Genomic DNA, 19,965 nt, shown 5'->3' with positions numbered 1-19,965 from the left:
AAATAAGTTGAAAAATTTAAATATTTGAAACCACTATGCCATGGTGCTGCAAAGTAAAAGCATTTGAAATGAGGATGTTTTGTGCTGGATGAGACTTAGAAGTGATGCGCTGCACAACAAGCTGCTGTTTGTGACTCCTATAAAGAAGATGGATGGTGGCTTCAAATAAAACCGTCGACGCACCTCTTTGCGAAATAGTAAATTAAATGATGACAAAAGTATTTACACATTTAAGCCTCATTTACATTTCAACAGTATGGTTGTGTTGCCTCCTTTAAGAGTGGTAGTTTTTTTTTTTTTTTTTTAAAAAGGGCCATTCAGTGACATCAATGATCTCAGTACTCTCTTCTTCCAGAGTCCTTCAGTTATGATTGATCAATAAACAAACTGAGAGGGATTCCACGTTACAGTTTCTATTCACTGCATGTAATGCAGGACCACTGATCACTGGGAGGAAATGGAAAGAAAGGAAAAGGAAAGCTGGTTTCTTGGATATTACACAGCCATGAGAAGTTTTTGTATCGTAGTGAGGTCAGGGTCTCTTATCTCCATCTCCAGCCATTTCTGAGTTACAGACTAGTGAGTGAAAAGATCTCACTTCTTCACAGGCACGCCTTCTGAATAGTCCTCCAGTACTCCTGCCAAATGGTTGTTGTGGGTCTTAAAGTGTCTCTTCCTCTGCCCACCTTGCTTCTTTCTCTTTTGAACTGGTAACTGCAGGGAGAACACAATTAGCTCGGACCAAGATGCTCGAGAAGGTACAAATGCCACTATTGAATATTAATGCCTTTATTTCCAGTGAAATAAATCAGGGCATGTTTATTTAGATTTGTTAGAATGGAAATCAGGTGGATGCGGGACAAGAAGGCACTGACCACTTTCTTTGGTCCGGTTTCTTGCATGGAGGAGATGCCTTGTTTCTTCAGGTACTCATCAATCTTCTCTTCATCCATGGAGTCGACTGGAACACTCCTCCACAGCTTCTGAAATTCTACAAATGAGAGCGAAGAGTCGGAACGAGAAGTACACGAGAGCTGGACACCAAATTAACACCAAACATACAAAGTAACACAAAGCAACCAGCACAAATGGAAGAAAATCTAAATGTACTTAGGAATGGGTTTTCCCACATATCTAAATAACTGCATTCAACATAAAAGTATGGTGAATCACAGCAACATAACTAAATGAACACCAGTGAAATCAGGAAAACAATCCAGGTCAAAATGCATGAAGGGTTTTGCCAACTCATTTGATTTTCAGTACTTTAGTATTATAAAGACATTGACGTTAATGGAAGTGACAATTCAGGGTTGAGGGCTGAGTGCATTCGCAGAAATCAGTACGACCGTCTTAAGTTTTGATGCAAGTCCTATGGTGCAATAACGCCGAAATTTGCTTCTCATTTATTTGTATGCAGAAAGACACAAGACACACTTGCATGCCGTCGACCTGCCTCCAAATTGAACCAAACCAAGAAGCTTATTTTGTTAAATTAGAGAAACTATTTACGAAAAATACATTTATTTTACAATATGAAATGGTAAAAAAGGCTCATTTAAACACAAGTCTATGTTAAAGTTGAATGTTTTGTATTTTTAAATGACAACTTCAACAATTTATTTGCCAGATCTTTTAAATTAAGAGAGCCTTACAGACACAAAGTCCACACAGAGATCAACACACGGAAAGAAAGAGCGAGTCATTTCTCAACCGGCAGACGAAGCTGCCTGATGCTCACCTTCATCCACAGCAAACTGGCAATGTTTGTCGTTGTAGAATAGGATCTTTTTCTTATCTGGTTTTGTTACAAAGATGATCTGATCTCCCAAAGCCTGTGAACAAGCACACGACAGGTCATTTCTCTGTCCAAATTACTCATCACGTGGGTGGCAAATAGCATCAATTATATTTGTGACCTTGATGGCTTTGGCTGAGTTGGGCAGTCCCTCCTCTACGTCATCCAGCAGCACTCCTCCCAGGCCCAGCTGGTCGTGTTTGTCCAGCAGCCTCAGTAAGGCTTTCTTGTCTTTCAGGTTGTACTTGGGCTTGAAGCCATACGTCCCATCCCGGACATCAATTTTTGGGTTGTTGACCAGGGCCTGAGATTGGCAGATAGAAGCAAAGTAGATTCCGTTAGTCGTATGTGATGTGCAGAACTATTCTACATTTCCCCCATTAAAAATAAACAACGTAGGATAAAAACCTACATCTTGTGTTGCAATTATCTTTTAAAAAAATTAAGAAATAAAGTTTTCAGCTTCAGTAGTGCCAATTTTTTTCTTCACTAACAGTTTTCCATTTGAACAAGAATATTATAACCATGGTATTTAATGTTGCATGAAGTGTGTTATCACCCAGCTGCTACTCAGTGCTTCCTTTGTTTGCTACATACAGGATCTATGTGGATGAGAATAATTGATGCAAGTATCCAACGTCAGCTTACAGATGAAACAAGTACTGTTTAGACTTCAGGTGAGGGAGAGTCGAGTGAAACGGTGGAGCACTCCAGACCATAAATTATAAAAGTGTGGTATTCAAAAAGGCAGGAACACACCTCAGTCATGAGCCATTGTTTCTGTTTCATGCTGATGTCAAGAAGTTTGGTCTCATCCAGAATCTCATCAAGGGTCAGGAAGTGCGTGTCACCATTCTGATGCCTTGTCTGAGAGGTACGGACAGAAAAGCACACAGGTTTACATTAAAAAACAACAACAACAACAACACAGAGTCAGCAACAAGCAACAGGATTACATTTGATATAGTTCTTATTTTATGGGAGAAGTTCTTTGTCCTCTGCCACTGACCGGGTTTTAGCCAAATGTCCACAACATTTTAGTGTCTTACACGCAACAGTCAGGGTATTTCACACATTTTAAAACTGAGCATTCAACAGATGGCACGAGAAATGCACACATTCAAGGAAAATCTGTCAAGTTGAGTGCGAGTTCAGCAGAAAGGGATGAGTCAGACAGCTAGTGTGACAGGGCCTGGCTGCCTCTCTGCAGAGCAACAGCATGATAAACAAGTTGTTTACATACAAAAAGAAAGACTGGGGACCAAATGTCACAGCGGACACAACTGACTCACTCGGCTGTCACAAAAGACAACAACTTTTAAAGAGCTGTGATGGAGAGGACGACAGGCTTCACATCTAGCAATTGAGTCGATGCTGTTGCGAGTAGTTGACAATTACTTGTCAACCAAATAATTGTGATAAATAATTTGTCTTTTTTTTGTTTATTTTATGCCACTGTTACCGTACTAGCTTAATCATAGTGTAATGCTACACATGCATATTCTGAAGAAGAGGCATTTATTGACACTGAACAATGAAGTTTAGAAGTGAAAATATGTTTGACATTAATAACTTTGTTATGCAAAAGCCTATTACTGAAATATACAAAGAAATTACAAGCAATGACAGGTACCAATAATCAAAAGAAACACTGTTCTATATTGGCGTTAACGCTCCACTCGAGCAAATAAACTGCAGAAGAAGAAAGGGGCACAATGAAATGTCATTAAAAGAGCTCCAGTCAAACCTCAAACGGTGGAAAAGGTTCTGGAAATAGTGACAGAAATGTGATATTTGTTGGCTTCATCCAGCTGTTTTTATATAAATGAATGTAAACAGTTCTAAAGATTACGCAAAACTATTTCGGTCAGCTCAAATAAATTCAATCAGGTGATTATCCAATTGTTTGGGACATTCAAACCAGTTGCCATCATGGATGCTAAGACTTAAAAGCTTAATACGATCACACCTAAACGGCTAAGACAACATTCCCTTCCTAAAAACCTAAACATCGCCACACAGTTACCTTCATATAATTGACTATCTTGGCCAGGCAGCCAAACTTGTACCCGGAGCTCGTCTTGATGTTGAAGTTGCCATTACTAGATTCTGTGGAGAAAAAGAGAAAAATGTTTAAGGCCGACAACCAGGGGACTCACTGATCTTTGTTTATTCAGGTTACAATTTTTAATTTAGTTGCATGCATTTTGTGACATTTTCCTATCGACAAACAATCCAGTGAAAAACAAAACAAACTGCATTGTTTTGCTCACTCTTTAGTTTTTCCCATCAATACCTTTTGTTGCTGTAATTCTTTAAAATTGATTTTTTTTTTTTTTTTTTAAAGGGAAAGTAATTACCTAAAGCAGTGTGTCACTGTACCTCGATGCAAACTTAACTCAAACAGGAATAAATTGTGTATTTTGTTGTGGACTGCTCCCAGCTGCCATTAACACACATTCATCAAGCTGGTGAATATACTGTATATGGCAGCAGGACATGAAAATTAACTCAAAATAATCTACAGTGGCCATGTTGATGTGTTCATGGTAACGAAGGGGCATGTCAAGCGGTACAACAATGTGGCTGACCGAGGTGATTGTACTAATAAAGTACGACAGCGTTCGTATACATGAGAGCAGTGTGATGATAGTGATTTGAAGTACAGCCAGCTGCTCGTTTTCTCCGCTGGAGTCCAATAATGCTGCTCTGCACTGGAGGCTGTCTGAGGTCTGGGCTCAAGCACTCGCCAATCACGGCTGAAAACACACTGATTCATGAATGATTCACGGTGTGGGCGGGAGCTTCTGTCGCTGCGAGCTGCACAGGGGGCAGGACGCCGAAATTGTGACAGGCCGGTTAACGAATGGTGCAGAGGCAGGGCTAAGAGGAGAGAGCCAATGACGAAGAGCAGCCCGTGCCGTTGAGCTGAGACATGTAGAGCTGCAAGGAGTGGCGGAGGAAGAGATCGAGTGCACGAGCGACCGCTGAAGTGTGCATGAAAGTGCTCGGGAGGAAAACAGGTCGAGGAGTGAACGTGGAGGAGGGAGAAAGTGGAAACCCGGAGGGATAGGTGGAGCACCAAAAAACAGGGGAGAGCATCCCTTGACTTGCATCCTCTAAAGCCTGAGCCAGACACAGGTGAGTCTGCATCTTTTTCAGAAACGCATACCCTGAATAATGTTTAAGTGTTGTGCCATCAACAGATCATATTAATCCACAGCATGAATTCAAGCTACAGGCTGTAGGCTGCTCTTGGTCTCACTGTGAAGCTACGACTATGTGAGTGCTCCAGCATTTACAGGGTGAATCATACATCTTTAAACGCAGCTTATCTATTCATGATGCCAAATCCTTCTGCAATGAAGAAATCCCAGATTAAAAACCACCACATCTAGCAACTATTCATGGGAAATTTGATTTGTTCTGTAACAAGACAAAGCCACGATATTTAGGTGGAAACTGTAATATTGAGGCCAAGACTGTACAAGCACACAGCGGATTAAATAAACATGGATCTGTCTGTCTGTGCTCTTTCCACTTGAATACCAACTCAGTGTTTCTGTGCTCGTGCACTCATGAGCACCGTGTCAGTGTTTGTGGAAATGCTTGACTCGGTGCAAAATGAAGTGCTCGAGACAAATCAATGAGGGCTTGACAGCTGTGAGGAGTCAGCCAGAGGCTTTAGGAGTGTGTGTGTGTGTGTGTGTGTGTGTGTGTGTGTGTGTGTGTGTGTGTGTGTGTGTGTGTGTGTGTGTGTGTGTGAGAGAGGGGGAGGGGGGAGAGAGAGAAGCATCTAGTCCTACAACACCTTTACAGCCTGGCTGGGCTGGGGTGGGGCTCATTTAGGGGGGAGATAACAGATGCTGCAGGGAGCCAATCTGCCCCTATCTGTGTGACTACTCTGACAAAAGAAAGGAGGAGAGAGACCACGGGGGAGGGAGGAGAGGGGAGAGTGGGAGTTTAGGCGAGACAAATTAGTGAAAGAGGTTGTTGTCATGGCAATGAGTTGAAGTGAAATTGATGTTACGAGCTGGGTCAGCAATAAGACAATGCAAGCATGGTACAGGGAGTTAGGTTGCATCAACTGAAAAGAAAATATCACAGAACACTTAACACACTGTAAACACGTGCTTCAGTCTGTAACCATAAACCAATTACCTGCTCACAGTAAAAGCAGTCAACTCTGGGACTCATCCATAATCGTTTTGTGTGTCTTATCTTGTCTGATTTAAATCAATCCATAACAGTGTAGTTTAAGTATGTTGTAAGCAAGTGGGGAAAATTTGTATCTCGCAAAATCCAATGCTGCTGGCAGATCCCCATTAAAAATTCATCAATGCAACATAAGTGTTCAGAAGCGCGCCTGTCATACACTGTCCATTTTCTTATAAAAACAACAACCACAAAATAAACTGAAAGGAAACCATCTCTTAAAAAGTCCCCGTCCAGCACACTGACCCATAGAACTGCAATTTATAGCTGCACTCTTACAAGATTTAGGCTACAGCCATAGACTGTAGGTTACAACATAATATGATCATTTCGGATACCAATACAAGACTATAAATTACACATGTTGATCCTGAGGTGAAAATGTGGGACCTCTTGAGACAACTGCAGCCACCACAAACTTGGGTTCTCACCATGTGGAGCCTCGTGAGCTGCAGGTTGGGAATCACTGGTCTGATGTAAAGACAAGCACTTGTGCTCCTCTTCCTCAACTTCTTTCTGCACTCCACTCAAGTGACCCAGGTGAGCTGCCTTGGTTTCAGAATGTGATTGTGTGCATACATACGTGCGTGTTAAGAGCATGTATGTGGGCAGAGAAACTGGTGAGCTGTTCCCTGAGGATGTAAAAATGGGAGGATTTGGCTGGAAATGTGAAAGGATAGATGAGGAGGGACAAATGGTACGACACTGTGCACAGTGAGTGATGAACATCCTTTAAATTCATTATTAGATTTCAGCTCCTTCACTTCAACATTTGTGCCAGACGTTATGGCTGAAGAGTCGCAAAAGAGAAGTGTAGCCGCTACATTTCATGGTGCAGCTCTCCTTTCTAAAAGGCTTTTAAATCTATTTTTGTTTGGAGCAGATGGTCTCAGTAGGGTTTCTGCTCTTTTGCAGTATAACATTTTGCTCCAATAACACACTGTCTTCTCATTCAACTAAAGATGCTTTCTGTGGTGACAGATAAACCTGGGGACTTTTTGAGCAAATATCAACACTGCACTTGATCTTTTTACAACATGATACCCTGCATGACTGATCATGATGTATTAGTACACTAATCACGTAACAGCAATTTACCTGTGAAGCTCTGATTGTTTTATGAGGAGGACATGGGTTTTCCTTTGTGCCTTCTGTTTAATATTTATAATTATTAGGAGCAAATGATTCTAAAGGTCTGGCACAACAGAGCCTGCAACATCCAGTTGAAGTTTTTGTGTCACATTTAAAAGTCAGAGAATCCTAACTGGTGTGCCCTGAAGGGCAATTCTTCCATTACTTTCAGTTATTAATCACTCTCCCACCAAGAAAACAACTATTACAACCATCACCTTCACTTTCTAATTTGTTCTGCAGTGAAAAACCAAAACCAAACACTGTCACAGACATTAACAAACTGTCTTTCTTCATGTTTTTGTTGTTTCCAAGCAGAAATCATGGCCAACATCACAACCACTATACACCCAAGTAATCTCCCTGAGGCCGTCCTTCTGTCCCACATCTCCTCTCAGGTCCAAGAAGTCTATCCATTCCATGATGGCTGGAATGTGGCCTGCTTCATCATCCTTCTGCTTTTCATCCTCACTGTCCTATCCCTGGCTGCCTTGGCTGTGCTTTATGAGCTACTGGACTGTGGGTGCTGTGCCAAAGGGAAAACACACCACCAGCTACAGGAGGAAGGGCCGGGGAGCTGCAGCAGGCTCATGACCGGCATTTGCAAGGAGCCGGACTCCCACAATGAGGTGGTATAGGGGCGGCGAGGATGAAGAAAAATGAAAAGCTGGAATTTAGGTATATTGCTGAATTGACCGATACCACAGCGACGAACCATTCCCTGAGAGAAAAAAAAAGACCTCAAACTGTCAAAAAGTGATTCATTTTCTCACAAATTAGGGGGATACTGAGGAAAGATACAAAATATGGAATGAGAGCAATCTAAACAAGAAAGGGGGACACTGGTTTGGAGCGAGTCTCAACTTTTCCTTTCAGTTCAGAGGGAATCTTCACACATTTACAGCAGACACTGAAAGCCATAATTTACACCAGAAATACTGCTAGAAGAAAGAAATCGCACCTGGATAGAGATAGTACTAGAAAACACAAGTTTGAGATACTTAACAATGAAGGCTGAGCCAGAAAATGTTAAGTTACGAGGGCCTGTTCTTGCTTTGTTTTCTGTTTTTTTTAATGGAGTATAAATTTGAGTGGCCAAAACATGGGTAACATTAAAATCACAAATAAGACCCAAAATCAGCGAGTAAAAACAACAACAACTGCCCTGTGAGTATTTCACATACTTGTGACCTGCTGGATGCAAATGAACTTCTATAAGTATAAGTGTATAAAAATGATGTCCAAAACCGAGAACTCAAATATCCTGGTTTAATATGAATCAAGCTAAGTTGGATATGATCGTTGCTTTGGATGAAGCCTATATTTCTCTGTTCTTCAGTAAATTGTATGCCGGTGGTGTTTACATGTTTGGCACTAAAACATTATCTCATGACAAGTTTGGTTGCTGCACAGTGATGTACTTTTATCAAGTCATATTGAGCACACTGTATGATTTCATATGCCTTACCACACCATGCCTAATAAATTGTCACTGTATTATGTTTGTTTTTTTTCTGCTCCAAGTAACTGGTTCTTGGTAAATATACTGAAGTTTCAAGCTTGCATGGGAAGACAACAGGCCACTGCTCAAAATCCAAATCTGAAATGTTGTATTACGATACAACGCCATGCTGCAGTGCTCCCAGCAGTATTAGGGTTTTGTAATAAGTAACCTACTGTATAAAGAAGTAAATCACATTTGGAAAGGCTTCTCATATTTGAAAATCATGTTATAGCTTTCTAGAGAAACTGGCACCATTTGTGAGTGTTATTAGCTCACGCAGCATAATGACATAATGAAACACTCTGTAGCAGCTATATAAATAGGTAGTATAAAGTAACTACCTAACCTAACCTAAATACTGATGTATGTGGAAGTACACTGACAACAAAGGATTTGACAAAAAGTAATTCGGAGTTCTACACACTGCAAGTCAGGGCACGGATTTCTGAGAGCAGAATTAGATTTGTGCACAAGGGGGAACCGATTCATTCATTCAAAGTACAACAAATGACTTGAACATACGAGACAAATTGTGTAACTACATTTGAGTGAGCAGAGCGTCACCTGTTCAATTAGACCCGGTGGTAAAGGGTCATGCTGTTAGATTCTTTCTTCTACTTTTAAAATAAAAGCTGGGGCAGTGGCCTTTTTTTTTTAATCCTCAGCATCAGACTGCATTACTGTATTTGGTGTCTGTATCATCTTACAAATCAAAAAGCACGGGCATTAAAATGTGAAAATCACATTCTATTAATCTAGTTTTTAAGCCTGTCTGTCACAGTCATTTTAAACCTGTAGTGCAGGTTGTCTCCTGCTTCTGCCAGTGAGAGTGATAATAAAAACCTTGTTGACATGAGCTTATGTCGCAGTTATAAAAACTGTGGATGAATGAAATAAAAAGAGTCACAATCCACACAAAATGATTTGTTTCACTCTCAGAATTTGAGCCATTCGGTACAATGACATTTCGAAAGTTTAGAAAAGCCATGCATTTGAACTTTTTTGGCCCCATTCAAGTTAACGTGGGGCTGAACCAGAAGTTAGCCAGCTCAGCCGGCGGAGGTCTCAGGTGCACATGCTCTGCCCCTAGATCATGGCCAATATGCGCCCAAAGCACAAATGTTTCACCAGACACCAGATTTAGAAACTCTGTATACTGTGAAATACAGAGAGATTTACCTGGCGGTACTAGGTTTAATTGCCATTATGGGAATTTTATTTGCCAATGGCTTGAATGTAATAATGTAATCCATTTGAAGAAAATATGCTTCACCTACCGGTGCTGTGTTTGGACCCGGAGGAGCTCTCCTTGTCGAATTTGGGTTTCTTCTTCTTGTGTGATCCAGAGTCTGATGCAGCCTGTCTCTTCTCTACAGCTGGAGTAGAAAGTGCTCTTTTCTTGAACAGCTCACGCTCCCTCAGTAGAGCTGGATCCATCCCGGCTGCCAGCACCCAAAATATATATTTTTTTAAAAACAGACACAATCTGACAAAGATGAAACCCAAAACAATTTAACACATTACAAGATATTTGTGCAGTTTTAACTTTTCAAGATATTACTTTTCAGTTCTTACCAACACTCGCCAAACAAAGCCCAGTTGTTAAGGCAGACATGTCGTAATAAACCAAATACGTTTAAATGAGTAAAGAGGAGATGGGCGAGGATTCATGTGTTTTCATACCGTCACAGATGCAGGAGCTGCAAAAAATATTTGGATTACCCACTTTAGGGTGCCAGAAATGATCTTCTGAGTCCAGAGGGACAATATACAGAGGTAGCTGTGTGTCTATGTTTTCTGTTGCTTCAATTGTAGGCAAATTACATGACACACAGCAGACATGGGCAGCTTCCTGCACAAAGCCAAAGACCAAGCAGTTTGACTACAAGCACCTGATAAAGAAATAGCCTGACGCTGGGGCTTTTTTTTAATTTTTTGAGACAATGAAAACACCAAGACTGACTCGCGTTGTCTAATTTACTTAATGTTACTGACTGTTTTGCATCAGTTTTAGATGAAAGCAAACGTAACGACCCAGTCTGACACTGGCTCGTAGTTAGCCTAGCACTAGCATGCCCAACGTTATTTTACTGAACGATACCTGAGAGGAGGTTGACGGATTAGTCCCAAGAGGCCTGACTAATGACGGAGAAGATCAAGCAGACGGCTTCCTTCCTGCAAATCGTCGTTTTTCTCGCTCCTTTAAATGATCATATAAGTTAAGGTAAGCTAACAAACTTCACACACATCATTTCTCATGCTGCACTTCCGTTTTCTTGTTCGACTTGTCGGATACCGACAGATAATCCTTGGGTGACGTCATTACGTGCTTTAATAATAAAACTCGCAGGCTGTTTTGTTGTCTTTTTGAATTGGATTTTAAATCCTCAAAATCCAGTTCAAAAAGACAACAAACAGCCTTTGCGTTATACCACTGCAGCAGGAAAAAGGAAACGCTATTATAAAAAATAAATAATTAAAAAATAGAATCGAGAATATATATATGATGAGATATACAATGTATGCAAACGTCACCCCAGGGCAGATCACATGGCCTATTTGGGTGATATTTAAAGTGAAAATATGTAGTTTATCTACAAACCCTGCTGCAAAAAGACATTGTATATTAGTATCTTTCAAATTTCACTGCACTGCTGATATGTATGTACATACGACTGTATTTTACCCACTGAATATAACCAAAATGGCTAAAACCCTAAAGAAACTAAATAAAGCCTAAAGGGAGGCAGATTTCGGCCAAACGGTCTGATTCCATGGCAGCCAGCCACAACAACTGTTGAATATTATTTTTACAAAACAAAAATAACTTGTAGTCCAAATTATAAGGGATTTCATTTGCAAGGACAGCTCATTCAGAATATAAAAAAATAGGCTACTTCAGCTTTAGTGATAAAGGAAAATAAATATAACGTCATGTTATTCTTTTAATATATTTTTGAGAGGTATCATTCAGAATATATTTTCTCAGTGGTTATGCTGAGCATAGTTCTTTAATCACTGCACTTGTCCATGAAAAAAGGGTTGGAGTCGTCGCCAAAGAATACGTGGCTCAACATTGCCGCTTAGTGGTTCACTTAAGCTACTGCCTCAATACAGACATTTCTCGTTATTTCCAGTGCACACATATCAGCAGTGCAGTGAAATCTGATGGATCTTCTCACATATTTAAGGTAAGGATTAGTAGTACCGCAAATTTTCTCTTGCTTTCAAGATGAATCATTCAACAGTTTTGCATCAATGCAGCGACATTAGAGAAAAAAAAACATCTCAGACAGACATAATGCAAGAAAGAGGGTAACAAACAAAAATAAAGCATTGATGTGCTGCACCACCGATCAAGTTTTCAATTCAAGGTAAAAAAAAAAAAAAGAAGTGCCGCAAAGTCCCATTTTCAAATGTTACAAGTACAGTTTTTTCAGAATCCGAGTACAATACTTATAAAACCTTAGACAAAAAAAACAGGCAAAGACATCTCAAGTGTATAGGTGCATCAAAACCTAGATGCAACAAAAGATGTATTTGAAATAAAGTACCAACATGTCATCAACAGTGTGACCCTGTGAAAAATTGCAATGATGTAAACCCTGGCATCCACTGAGCTTGAGCAAATACGGTGGCCAGGAGTTCAGAGATCAAGCCCATATAGTACATGGAGCGTATTGGTGTCCTCTGGTGTCTTTTCAAGACAAACTTCTTGAAAAGAAAAAGAAAAATCCACTCTCTAAAGGACATGACTGTTATAATGGGCCTACACTGCACTGTTGACCATCACTAAGCTATAGTCTCTCTTACAGATTGATCAATAGACATGATCTAGCCTTACTTGTCACTACTCATTGCATCTGTAGATTTGCTGTATGGGAGACTTCAGTTTAAAAAGGCCAAACACTGCAGACATGTTTTTATGAAACAGAATACATCATTTCATCTAGCTGAAGCTAGACTTTGCTGACTGAGGAGGGAAGGCCATTCCACTACTGGGTAATCAGTTGAGAAAGGAAGCGAGATAAGGCTGCAGTCCAGCCAGGTCACCGAAGAAAATAAGAGCTAAGCACTCAGGAGTAGCAGAGGGTGGAATATAAACCACAGAACAGAGCTGGACCTTAGCATTCAACTCAGGCTGAAGGAACAGAATAGAAGACAGTTTTTCCAAATTAGTACTCAACTGGCTCACATGCATAAGCTTTTGTACAATGACAAAATGCCTCAGGATTTAAAGTAAAGGATGTCTCCTTGTTTTATTCAAGAAGTAGGCAAAAACTTGTTTCAATTTCAAAGCTCCTTAGATGTTAACAGAGTGTTTCATAGCTTTCTTTTTTAGTTTGATTGGCTTGAACATCCTGTCAGTGTTTCCTTTGTGAATTCAGTTGCTTTGTTAGGCAAAGTACATCAAACTTTTATTCAACAGTATTTCTGTGTTGTCATGTTTGTTAGTCTGTCAGATTAAAGCCTGTGAAAACTTGGTTTCAGATCTAAGGTATTTATTCACACTTTATTGATTTATTTAAAAAAAAAAAAAAAAAGCTTATCCACTGCATCAGGACTGTGTGGGTGGTTCAGTAAGATTTGATTGAAACACACTTTGGAAGAGAAATGCTGATTAAAAAAAGAAATAGAGAAATCTCTCATGAAATAAGCAACACTGCTGTAAATATGATCACCAACTGTATAGTAAAAGCCGATGGTCAGATTTAAAGGCCTCTGATGGGCACTTTTACCAATGTCTTCATGTGAGCTTTTCACCATAAAACACAATCACTGACCTGCAAGTCTATTTGAACACATAACTCTGCTTATGAAATATGCAGAATGAGTAAAATCAAATCAAAATCAACTGACAAAAATGTTTAAAAGTGAAAAAGCTTAGTTAAATTTAAAAAAATTACAGTAAATTATCTTTTCATATTTTTATTTTTTTATTTTATTTTATTAATCCCCGAGGGGAAATTTCTTCACTACAGCAGGGGGGCTCTCAGGGGGGAGATGCTGCAGCAGGCTGCCACTAGCGCGGCGCCAGGTAACCTGACCTGAGGTGCATGTTTTTGGATGATGGGAGGAAGCCGGAGAACCCGGAGAAAACCCACGCAAGCACATGCAAACTCCGCACAGAAAGGCCCAGGACCGGATTTGAACCCGGAACCTTTTTTGCTGTGAGGTGACAGTGCTAACCACTGCATTGCACACACAGATACTGCACATGCTCACTGTTGTGGTTTTTAAAACCCCACAGTGACAGAAAAATTACCCCTCATGCATTTGTCACACAGCTCTCTTGTAATTTTGTCGGATTGAGTTTTTGATGTATATTTTACACTCTCTTTTAGAAGCCCAGAGTTTTTTATAATGTGAACAACACACTGATATTCTGTGTATTGTTAGTGTATTGTTAGCAACTCTATATGAAAATGTAATTAGGACTGCCTGTGCATGTTTGTGTACATAAGATAGACATGTTCAGTCAAAAACCTATTGTCTCATCATCCAACCTGTACCTTAATATGAAAAGCCAGAGATGTTGATATTAAAAAAAGTCTTAGCATATGATCTCCAGAGCATTTGAGTGAGTGAGTGAGTGAGTGTGAGTGAGTGAGTGAGTGAGTGAGTGTGTGTGTGTGTGTGTGTGTGTGTGTGTGTGTGTGTGTGTGTGTGTGTGTGTGTGTGTGTGTGTGTGTGTGTGTGTGTGTGTGTGTGTGTGTGTGTGTGTGCGTGCGAATCGATGCCCTTGGTTCGGTCTATTATTATAAAAATTATTCTCAGTCCTTGACAAATAACACAAATAACAGTGCAGAAAACTACATGCAGGCACAGTTCATCCAACTTTTCAGATGTTAATGCAGATCACAGAACAAATTAGCATTTCCAAAAATCCTAATTAATGTTTTAGTGGGCTAGTCAAAGAAGGCAGTCCACATGAATGATTAAATATGTGCTAACCTAATTTAGGCCCTAATCCATAGTTAATGAATTACACTGTTTAGTCATAGCAGAGATAGAATGGAAGAAAGTGACAGATACGATTTAGACATCATAGACTAATAAGACCTAATGTCACAGGGAAAAAAATGATTTTGTTTCAGATGGCTCGGCCGCTCAGTTATTTCAACTATATTTACTTTCAAGCCACAACATCCTGGGCAAGTCAAGGTGCAACGATGTCCAATTACACAGATGCTGTCAGTCTGCAGTAAACTGAGATTGACAATGAATTAGATTCATTTTAGGAGGCAACGTGCTTTCTTTATTGATCTAGTTCAGTAATTTGTTGTTTTTCACAGTTGAAACTGTGAGAAATTTAGTAGTAGGTGTGTGTAGTGTGTGTAGTAGTCAGGTACAGGGGAGGGGGGGGGGGTTATGTTCTACAGTAACGGAGAGAGAGGAGAGAGAGTAGAGGTGAGGTGAGGAGTAATATCAAAGAGACGAGACGACTGAAGTCCAGGAGCCACTGCCGAGTGCAAATCCCTGTGGAGGAGAAAATCTCAAAGTGACAGCTTTCAATTACAACAGTATGAGAAAGTGTGTGTGTGTGTGTGTGTGTGTGTGTGTGTGTGTGTGTGTGTGTGTGTGTGTGTGTGTGTGTGTGTGTGTGTGTGTGTGTGTGTGTGTGTGTGTGTACTATCTGTCAGCACTTCTGGGCTTCACTGACAGTTCGATGTCACAGCTTCTGAATTGTAAGTACCTCATGTACACACAAGAAAGCCCACTCACTCACAACTCACACACAGACAAACACATACACATACACATTCACACATTCACACACACACACACACACACACACACACACACACACACACACACACACACACACACACACACACACACACACACACACACACACACACACACACACACACACACACACACACACACACACGGTTTCACACTCGTTTTCTTTTCCTCTTTTTGTCATTCTCACATTTGTCTGTGCTGTATTCTCAGGTGTCTGGGTCGAACTGTTGTTGGACTCTGAAAAAGCCAGAGGAAGAGGAGGCAGCTACTGCACACTGGAACTCGGTGTACTACTGTCAATTGTGTGTAGGTGTATGTAGTCTGTGCCCATGACCGTTACCGTAGGCTATGTGAGATATAGATATAATGTTAGATCGATGGTGTTTTGAAGCCTTTACTTAGGGTAGCAACTACGAGGGGGGATTATGATATATTTATGTATTTAATAGGAACAATGCAGTAAAAGAAATATGACTTAGAAAATAAATTCAATAGATATGCATTATAGTGGACACACAAACATTAAACCCACATGTGACTCATTCCAAAATGATGAGTTTAAATACAGTACATTGCTCCAACAGCCTGCACTCTTCTTGGGAGCTTTTCTCGTACCTGGATGCTCCCAGAGCAGAGCCATTAGTGAGGTCTTAGACAGATGCTGGATGATAAGGCCTGGCCTGAAATCAGCGTTCCACACGTCATCTCATAGATGTTGGGTGGGGCAGAGGTCAGGGCTCTGTGCAAGCCACCCAACGTCTTCCCCTCTGAGTGTAAGTCAGCCCTGAACTGGAGGCACATTGAAATATAATTGTATGTTCCAACACTAAGATTAACCTTAACCGCAACTATAGTTTTAACCATGAAAAAAAAAAAGAGATATATGTCCACATAGTGTGTACGCGAATAAAATGTCTGGATCATTTTCATTTAAAAGTAAAGGTAATAAAACATTAGGTCTATGTAATATTATAAGGAAGTTGATACTATCGGCTACATTTATAGTGGCAGCTAATTTATAGTGGTGCCTGTTAGAAAACATTTTACCTTTGAAAAAAGTGTTACATACTGTTTCACTGTCATGAGATCACTTTCTGGGAAGAAAGAGGGATTTGGGTATCAAATGCTACAATTACAACAACCACAAGGTGGCAGTATAACAGCGTTATTTCCTGCTGCAGCAAAGCGAGTGACTCATCGAGGCAGAGGAGCTGCAGCCTCTTAGCCAGCCAGGGGAGATAAAAACAACCAAACCTGCTGTATTGACCCCAGTCTCTGAGATATAGCTCATCCACTAACCTCTCAGAATGAAGAGCACACCATGGCTGCAGAGGCATCCAGATTTCCTTGTTAAATATAAATAGAGGAGATCAAGGGACACAGCATCTTTAATGGAGGAGACATAGAGGTCTGACATGCTGTCATGCTCTAAACCAGGCCAGTAGTCTGTGGCTTTGTTCAGATACTTTCTACCTTGGCCTTTTTTCAGACCTTGCATCAGAGAAATCAATGATATAGTTTTGACTGACTGGTGAGAAGTGTACTGGTCAAGCCAGACAACCCTTTGCTAAATCTGACAATTTAACAGACGGAGGAGATGCCTCTTAACGATTTTGAACAAGCTCACTTTTTGTGAGGTGGCTGGTGAGGCATCGTTATGTAAGACTGCACAGACACTCAAGGATGGAGCAGAATTTTGTTGCAGAGGCAGTTTTTCAACTATTCTGTACTTTGTAGCAGAAATAGTATCCCAGAATGAGTCTAATAGGCTTTTAAATGTCAAATGAAGAACAGCGTCATTCTGCTGTGTTTATTAACCAGAAAGGGGGTTTGTAATTAATATACACCATGGGTTAAAGACTCTATTTCCCCTTTTCTCTGTAAAGAACACATGTCTTCATTACTTTACTGGTGAGGACTTTCAGTGAGTATTCACTCCCTTGTTGCTGAGGCAGTTTTTATATGAACCTTCATCAGCAAATACCAAACAGCTCTCTATCCATTAACGTGCACATACTGTACATCTGTGTGTGTGCTACTAGCAGATCCATGTGTGTGTTAGCGTGGCATGTGGTTGTGTGGGTGGCACCGGAGGGCTGTAGGACAGCCAGGTGAAACGAGTGTGTGCTGTCCAAAACCTGCAGGGGAAAACTAATCCTGATTCCTGATGTTAATCTGAGTATTGAGCTTCTACATAGGGGGGGGGGCGATGCTGACACCTGATGGTGTGCAGGTCAAAGGTGTGTGTGTGTGTGTGTGTGTGTGTGTGTGTGTGTGTGTGTGTGTGTGTGTGTGTGTGTGTGTGTGTGTGTGTGTGTGTGTGTGAGAGTGATGCTCCTCTTGCCCTTTCCAAATGTCACAGAAGGGCCAACTCCTGAGGAGCGGGCCCGTAATGTGTGCCCACACATTATGTGTGTGTGTGTGTTTGTGTGTGCGTGCCATGATAATCCCCACTATTAAGCCCTTCAAACGAATCGCTTCCACTGATGTTTGCACATGTGCGCAGACAAGAAAGCGTGCGTGCTGTTTGTGTGTAACTCTCTCTTCTGCATGATCACATTCTCTATTCTCTTATTGCATCTTTAATACCCGTCGTCCGCAGTGCAGTGTATTTCACAAACAAAGTCTTCAAAACAACCTCTGCCTACCACAAAATTTCAAAATATATTTTCATATATCATCCTCAAGTGGTTCATAGTTAAGTCTTGATTTATATTCATAAACAGCTCCTAAAGTTAGAAACAAGTCATAACACTATTGTGTCTGGCAATATAAAGTTTTACATCGTTAAATGAATGGAGGCCCAGTTTTTGTATTATTGCTGTGTTACACTAATTACATTTTGCAAGGTTGGGAGGGAGAAGTGACCCTGCTATGAAATAATTAGATGTCGCATGTATATGACTGTCTGATTCATCAACAATCTACAAATCTGCAAGGCTCAGCTTCATGAATTCCCCTTTTATGTCTCAACGCAAATTTCCTTCTTACCAGTGCGACTAATATTGGAGAAAACAAAGTTGAGTGCTCCACGGTGCTGGAGCTAGGCAAGCATTGTCTGCCTACAGACTTCCATCAGTCTGTCCTATTTTATTCCTCATGCCATTAAAAAAAAAAAACAATTAGCAGAGCCACGTCCTGCTTGAGAATTGTTGACCACCAATGAGAACATATCTGTAAAGCATTGCTTTATGATGCTAATGTTTGTTCTTGGACTTCTCAGCAGCACACCAATTTTTTGCCAGCTGGGAGTGTGAAAAACATACGACAATGAACAAGTGTAAACAAGCGATGTTTGATGTATTCCTTCTCCGCTCTTCACTGCTTCTCTCATTTTTGTTTTCTTCTCTTGCTTTTTTGTTGTTGATTTGTATCTGAGACACAGTTGTTTGTGTTACAAACACTCATTAAGCTGTCCAGAATTTCAGGTATAATACAAGATTGATTTTCCCTTCAGTCCCAACATTAAAATGCAGCTTTCACTAAATGTTGGCCTGAATAACAGAATGATTGGAGTCACACAGCACATTAAACTCTGTCTCAAACTGAGATGCAAAAGGTGTTTTTTTTAACGTATAATTTGCAAAACATTATGGAAAACAACTCAAATGTCTCAGAGTAATATTTTAGTAATACATATTGATAAAACAGCATATTTTCATGTTAATCAAACTCTGTGGGGGACTGGGAGTGGCGCTGCTGATGGTAGGGGGTCGCACAAATAAAGCCAAAGGGACGTTTATGAAACCGTTTCTATGACAACCAGAACACAGCGGGTTCCCTTACTTTCCTTACTAGTAAAATGCTTTTAGAGTTATTTTGTTTCACAATCAAAGAGCTCATGTAGCACTAATGACTTGTACGAGGGTGGATCAATAAGTTCCGAGACGCCTACGGAACTGGAGGAAAATATCTCCATCATTAGTTAGTGTTACACATTGCGTGACGCATGTTTTTGTGAGCGCTGGTCCATTGTGTCCACGATTTCTCTGTGGACATCTTCATACTTTGAAGATCGGCAACACACCCTTGAAATGCTTCAGTTCCCTTATGAAAATGAAAATGAATCAATGAGCCTTTTGAGTGACAGTTGTGTTTCCAAGGGGCAGCATAGCACTGTCCAAGACCGAAAAATGCGCATCAGGTTGGGCACACAAGAACGTGGGTTTTCTTTGACATTTGTGGGATTGCGACTGTAAATCCGTGCTCCAGGGTCAGACTGTCAACACTGAGTTCTACTGTGATGTTCTGAGGCATCCGAGCGAAAACATTCAGTGCAAATGACCTGAACTGTGGCACGATGGCACTTTGGTTCTCCAACATGACAAGACACACAGTTACTTGTTTTTGTTCCCCAAAAATTTCACACAAACTTTGATGTGCATTCTCTACTCAAGTTTCAGGTGCGTAAAACATTGCAGACACACCTGGGCCACTGCTCAGAAAAGCATGGGTATCTCTGGTGCTGATTTTGATCAAGTGTAGCGGATTAGATTTATATTCGAGGCACCACTTTCTGTGTAGCAGAAAGAATCAAGATTTATTTTTAATAGGCTGTATAGGACTA

General features: G+C 40.6%; 2 protein-coding genes across 3 annotated transcripts; one reads left to right on the top strand and one right to left on the bottom strand.

Annotated features, from left to right (window-relative positions):
- Positions 1–186: 186 nt before the first annotated feature.
- gtf2e2 (general transcription factor IIE, polypeptide 2, beta) lies at positions 187–10,119 on the bottom strand. Its single transcript, XM_069697388.1, has 7 exons — positions 9,926–10,119; positions 3,825–3,907; positions 2,558–2,665; positions 1,920–2,102; positions 1,742–1,835; positions 876–991; positions 187–714 (listed from the first exon to the last, which is right to left on the bottom strand). Exons 1-7 carry the CDS (start codon positions 10,083–10,085, stop codon positions 595–597), a joined length of 864 nt encoding a protein of 287 aa, XP_069553489.1. The 5' UTR covers positions 10,086–10,119; the 3' UTR covers positions 187–594.
- Positions 4,696–8,642, top strand: smim18 (small integral membrane protein 18). Of its 2 annotated transcripts, none has more exons than XM_069697387.1 (2): positions 4,696–4,939; positions 7,460–8,642. In XM_069697387.1, exon 2 carries the CDS (start codon positions 7,468–7,470, stop codon positions 7,780–7,782), a length of 315 nt encoding a protein of 104 aa, XP_069553488.1. In that variant the 5' UTR covers positions 4,696–4,939; positions 7,460–7,467; the 3' UTR covers positions 7,783–8,642. The 2 variants fall into 2 exon arrangements, with proteins under 2 accessions (XP_069553488.1, XP_069553487.1); XM_069697386.1 differs by having other exon boundaries at positions 4,699–4,939; positions 7,463–8,642.
- Positions 10,120–19,965: the final 9,846 nt, after the last annotated feature.

Source organism: Brachyistius frenatus, unplaced genomic scaffold (genome assembly GCF_029030835.1).
Source record: "Brachyistius frenatus isolate BFR_SWC_R1_liver_20210118 unplaced genomic scaffold, ASM2903083v1 Contig_23, whole genome shotgun sequence".
Lineage (NCBI taxonomy): Eukaryota > Metazoa > Chordata > Actinopteri > Embiotocidae > Brachyistius > Brachyistius frenatus.
Note: the sequence above shows the minus strand (reverse complement) of the source record. Positions and strands in the feature narration are given on the sequence as shown.

Bases quoted from the DNA above. Each gene is read 5' to 3' on its own strand.
- smim18 (XM_069697387.1), top strand. From the start codon at position 7,468: ATGGCCAACATCACAACCACTATACACCCAAGTAATCTCCCTGAGGCC.
- gtf2e2 (XM_069697388.1), bottom strand. From the start codon at position 10,085: ATGGATCCAGCTCTACTGAGGGAGCGTGAGCTGTTCAAGAAAAGAGCA. The intron at 2,666-3,824 runs GTAACTGTGTGG...CGTACCTCTCAG, and splicing joins AGATAGTCAATTATATGAAG to ACAAGGCATCAGAATGGTGA. The intron at 992-1,741 runs GTGAGCATCAGG...TCTCATTTGTAG, and splicing joins CCAGTTTGCTGTGGATGAAG to AATTTCAGAAGCTGTGGAGG.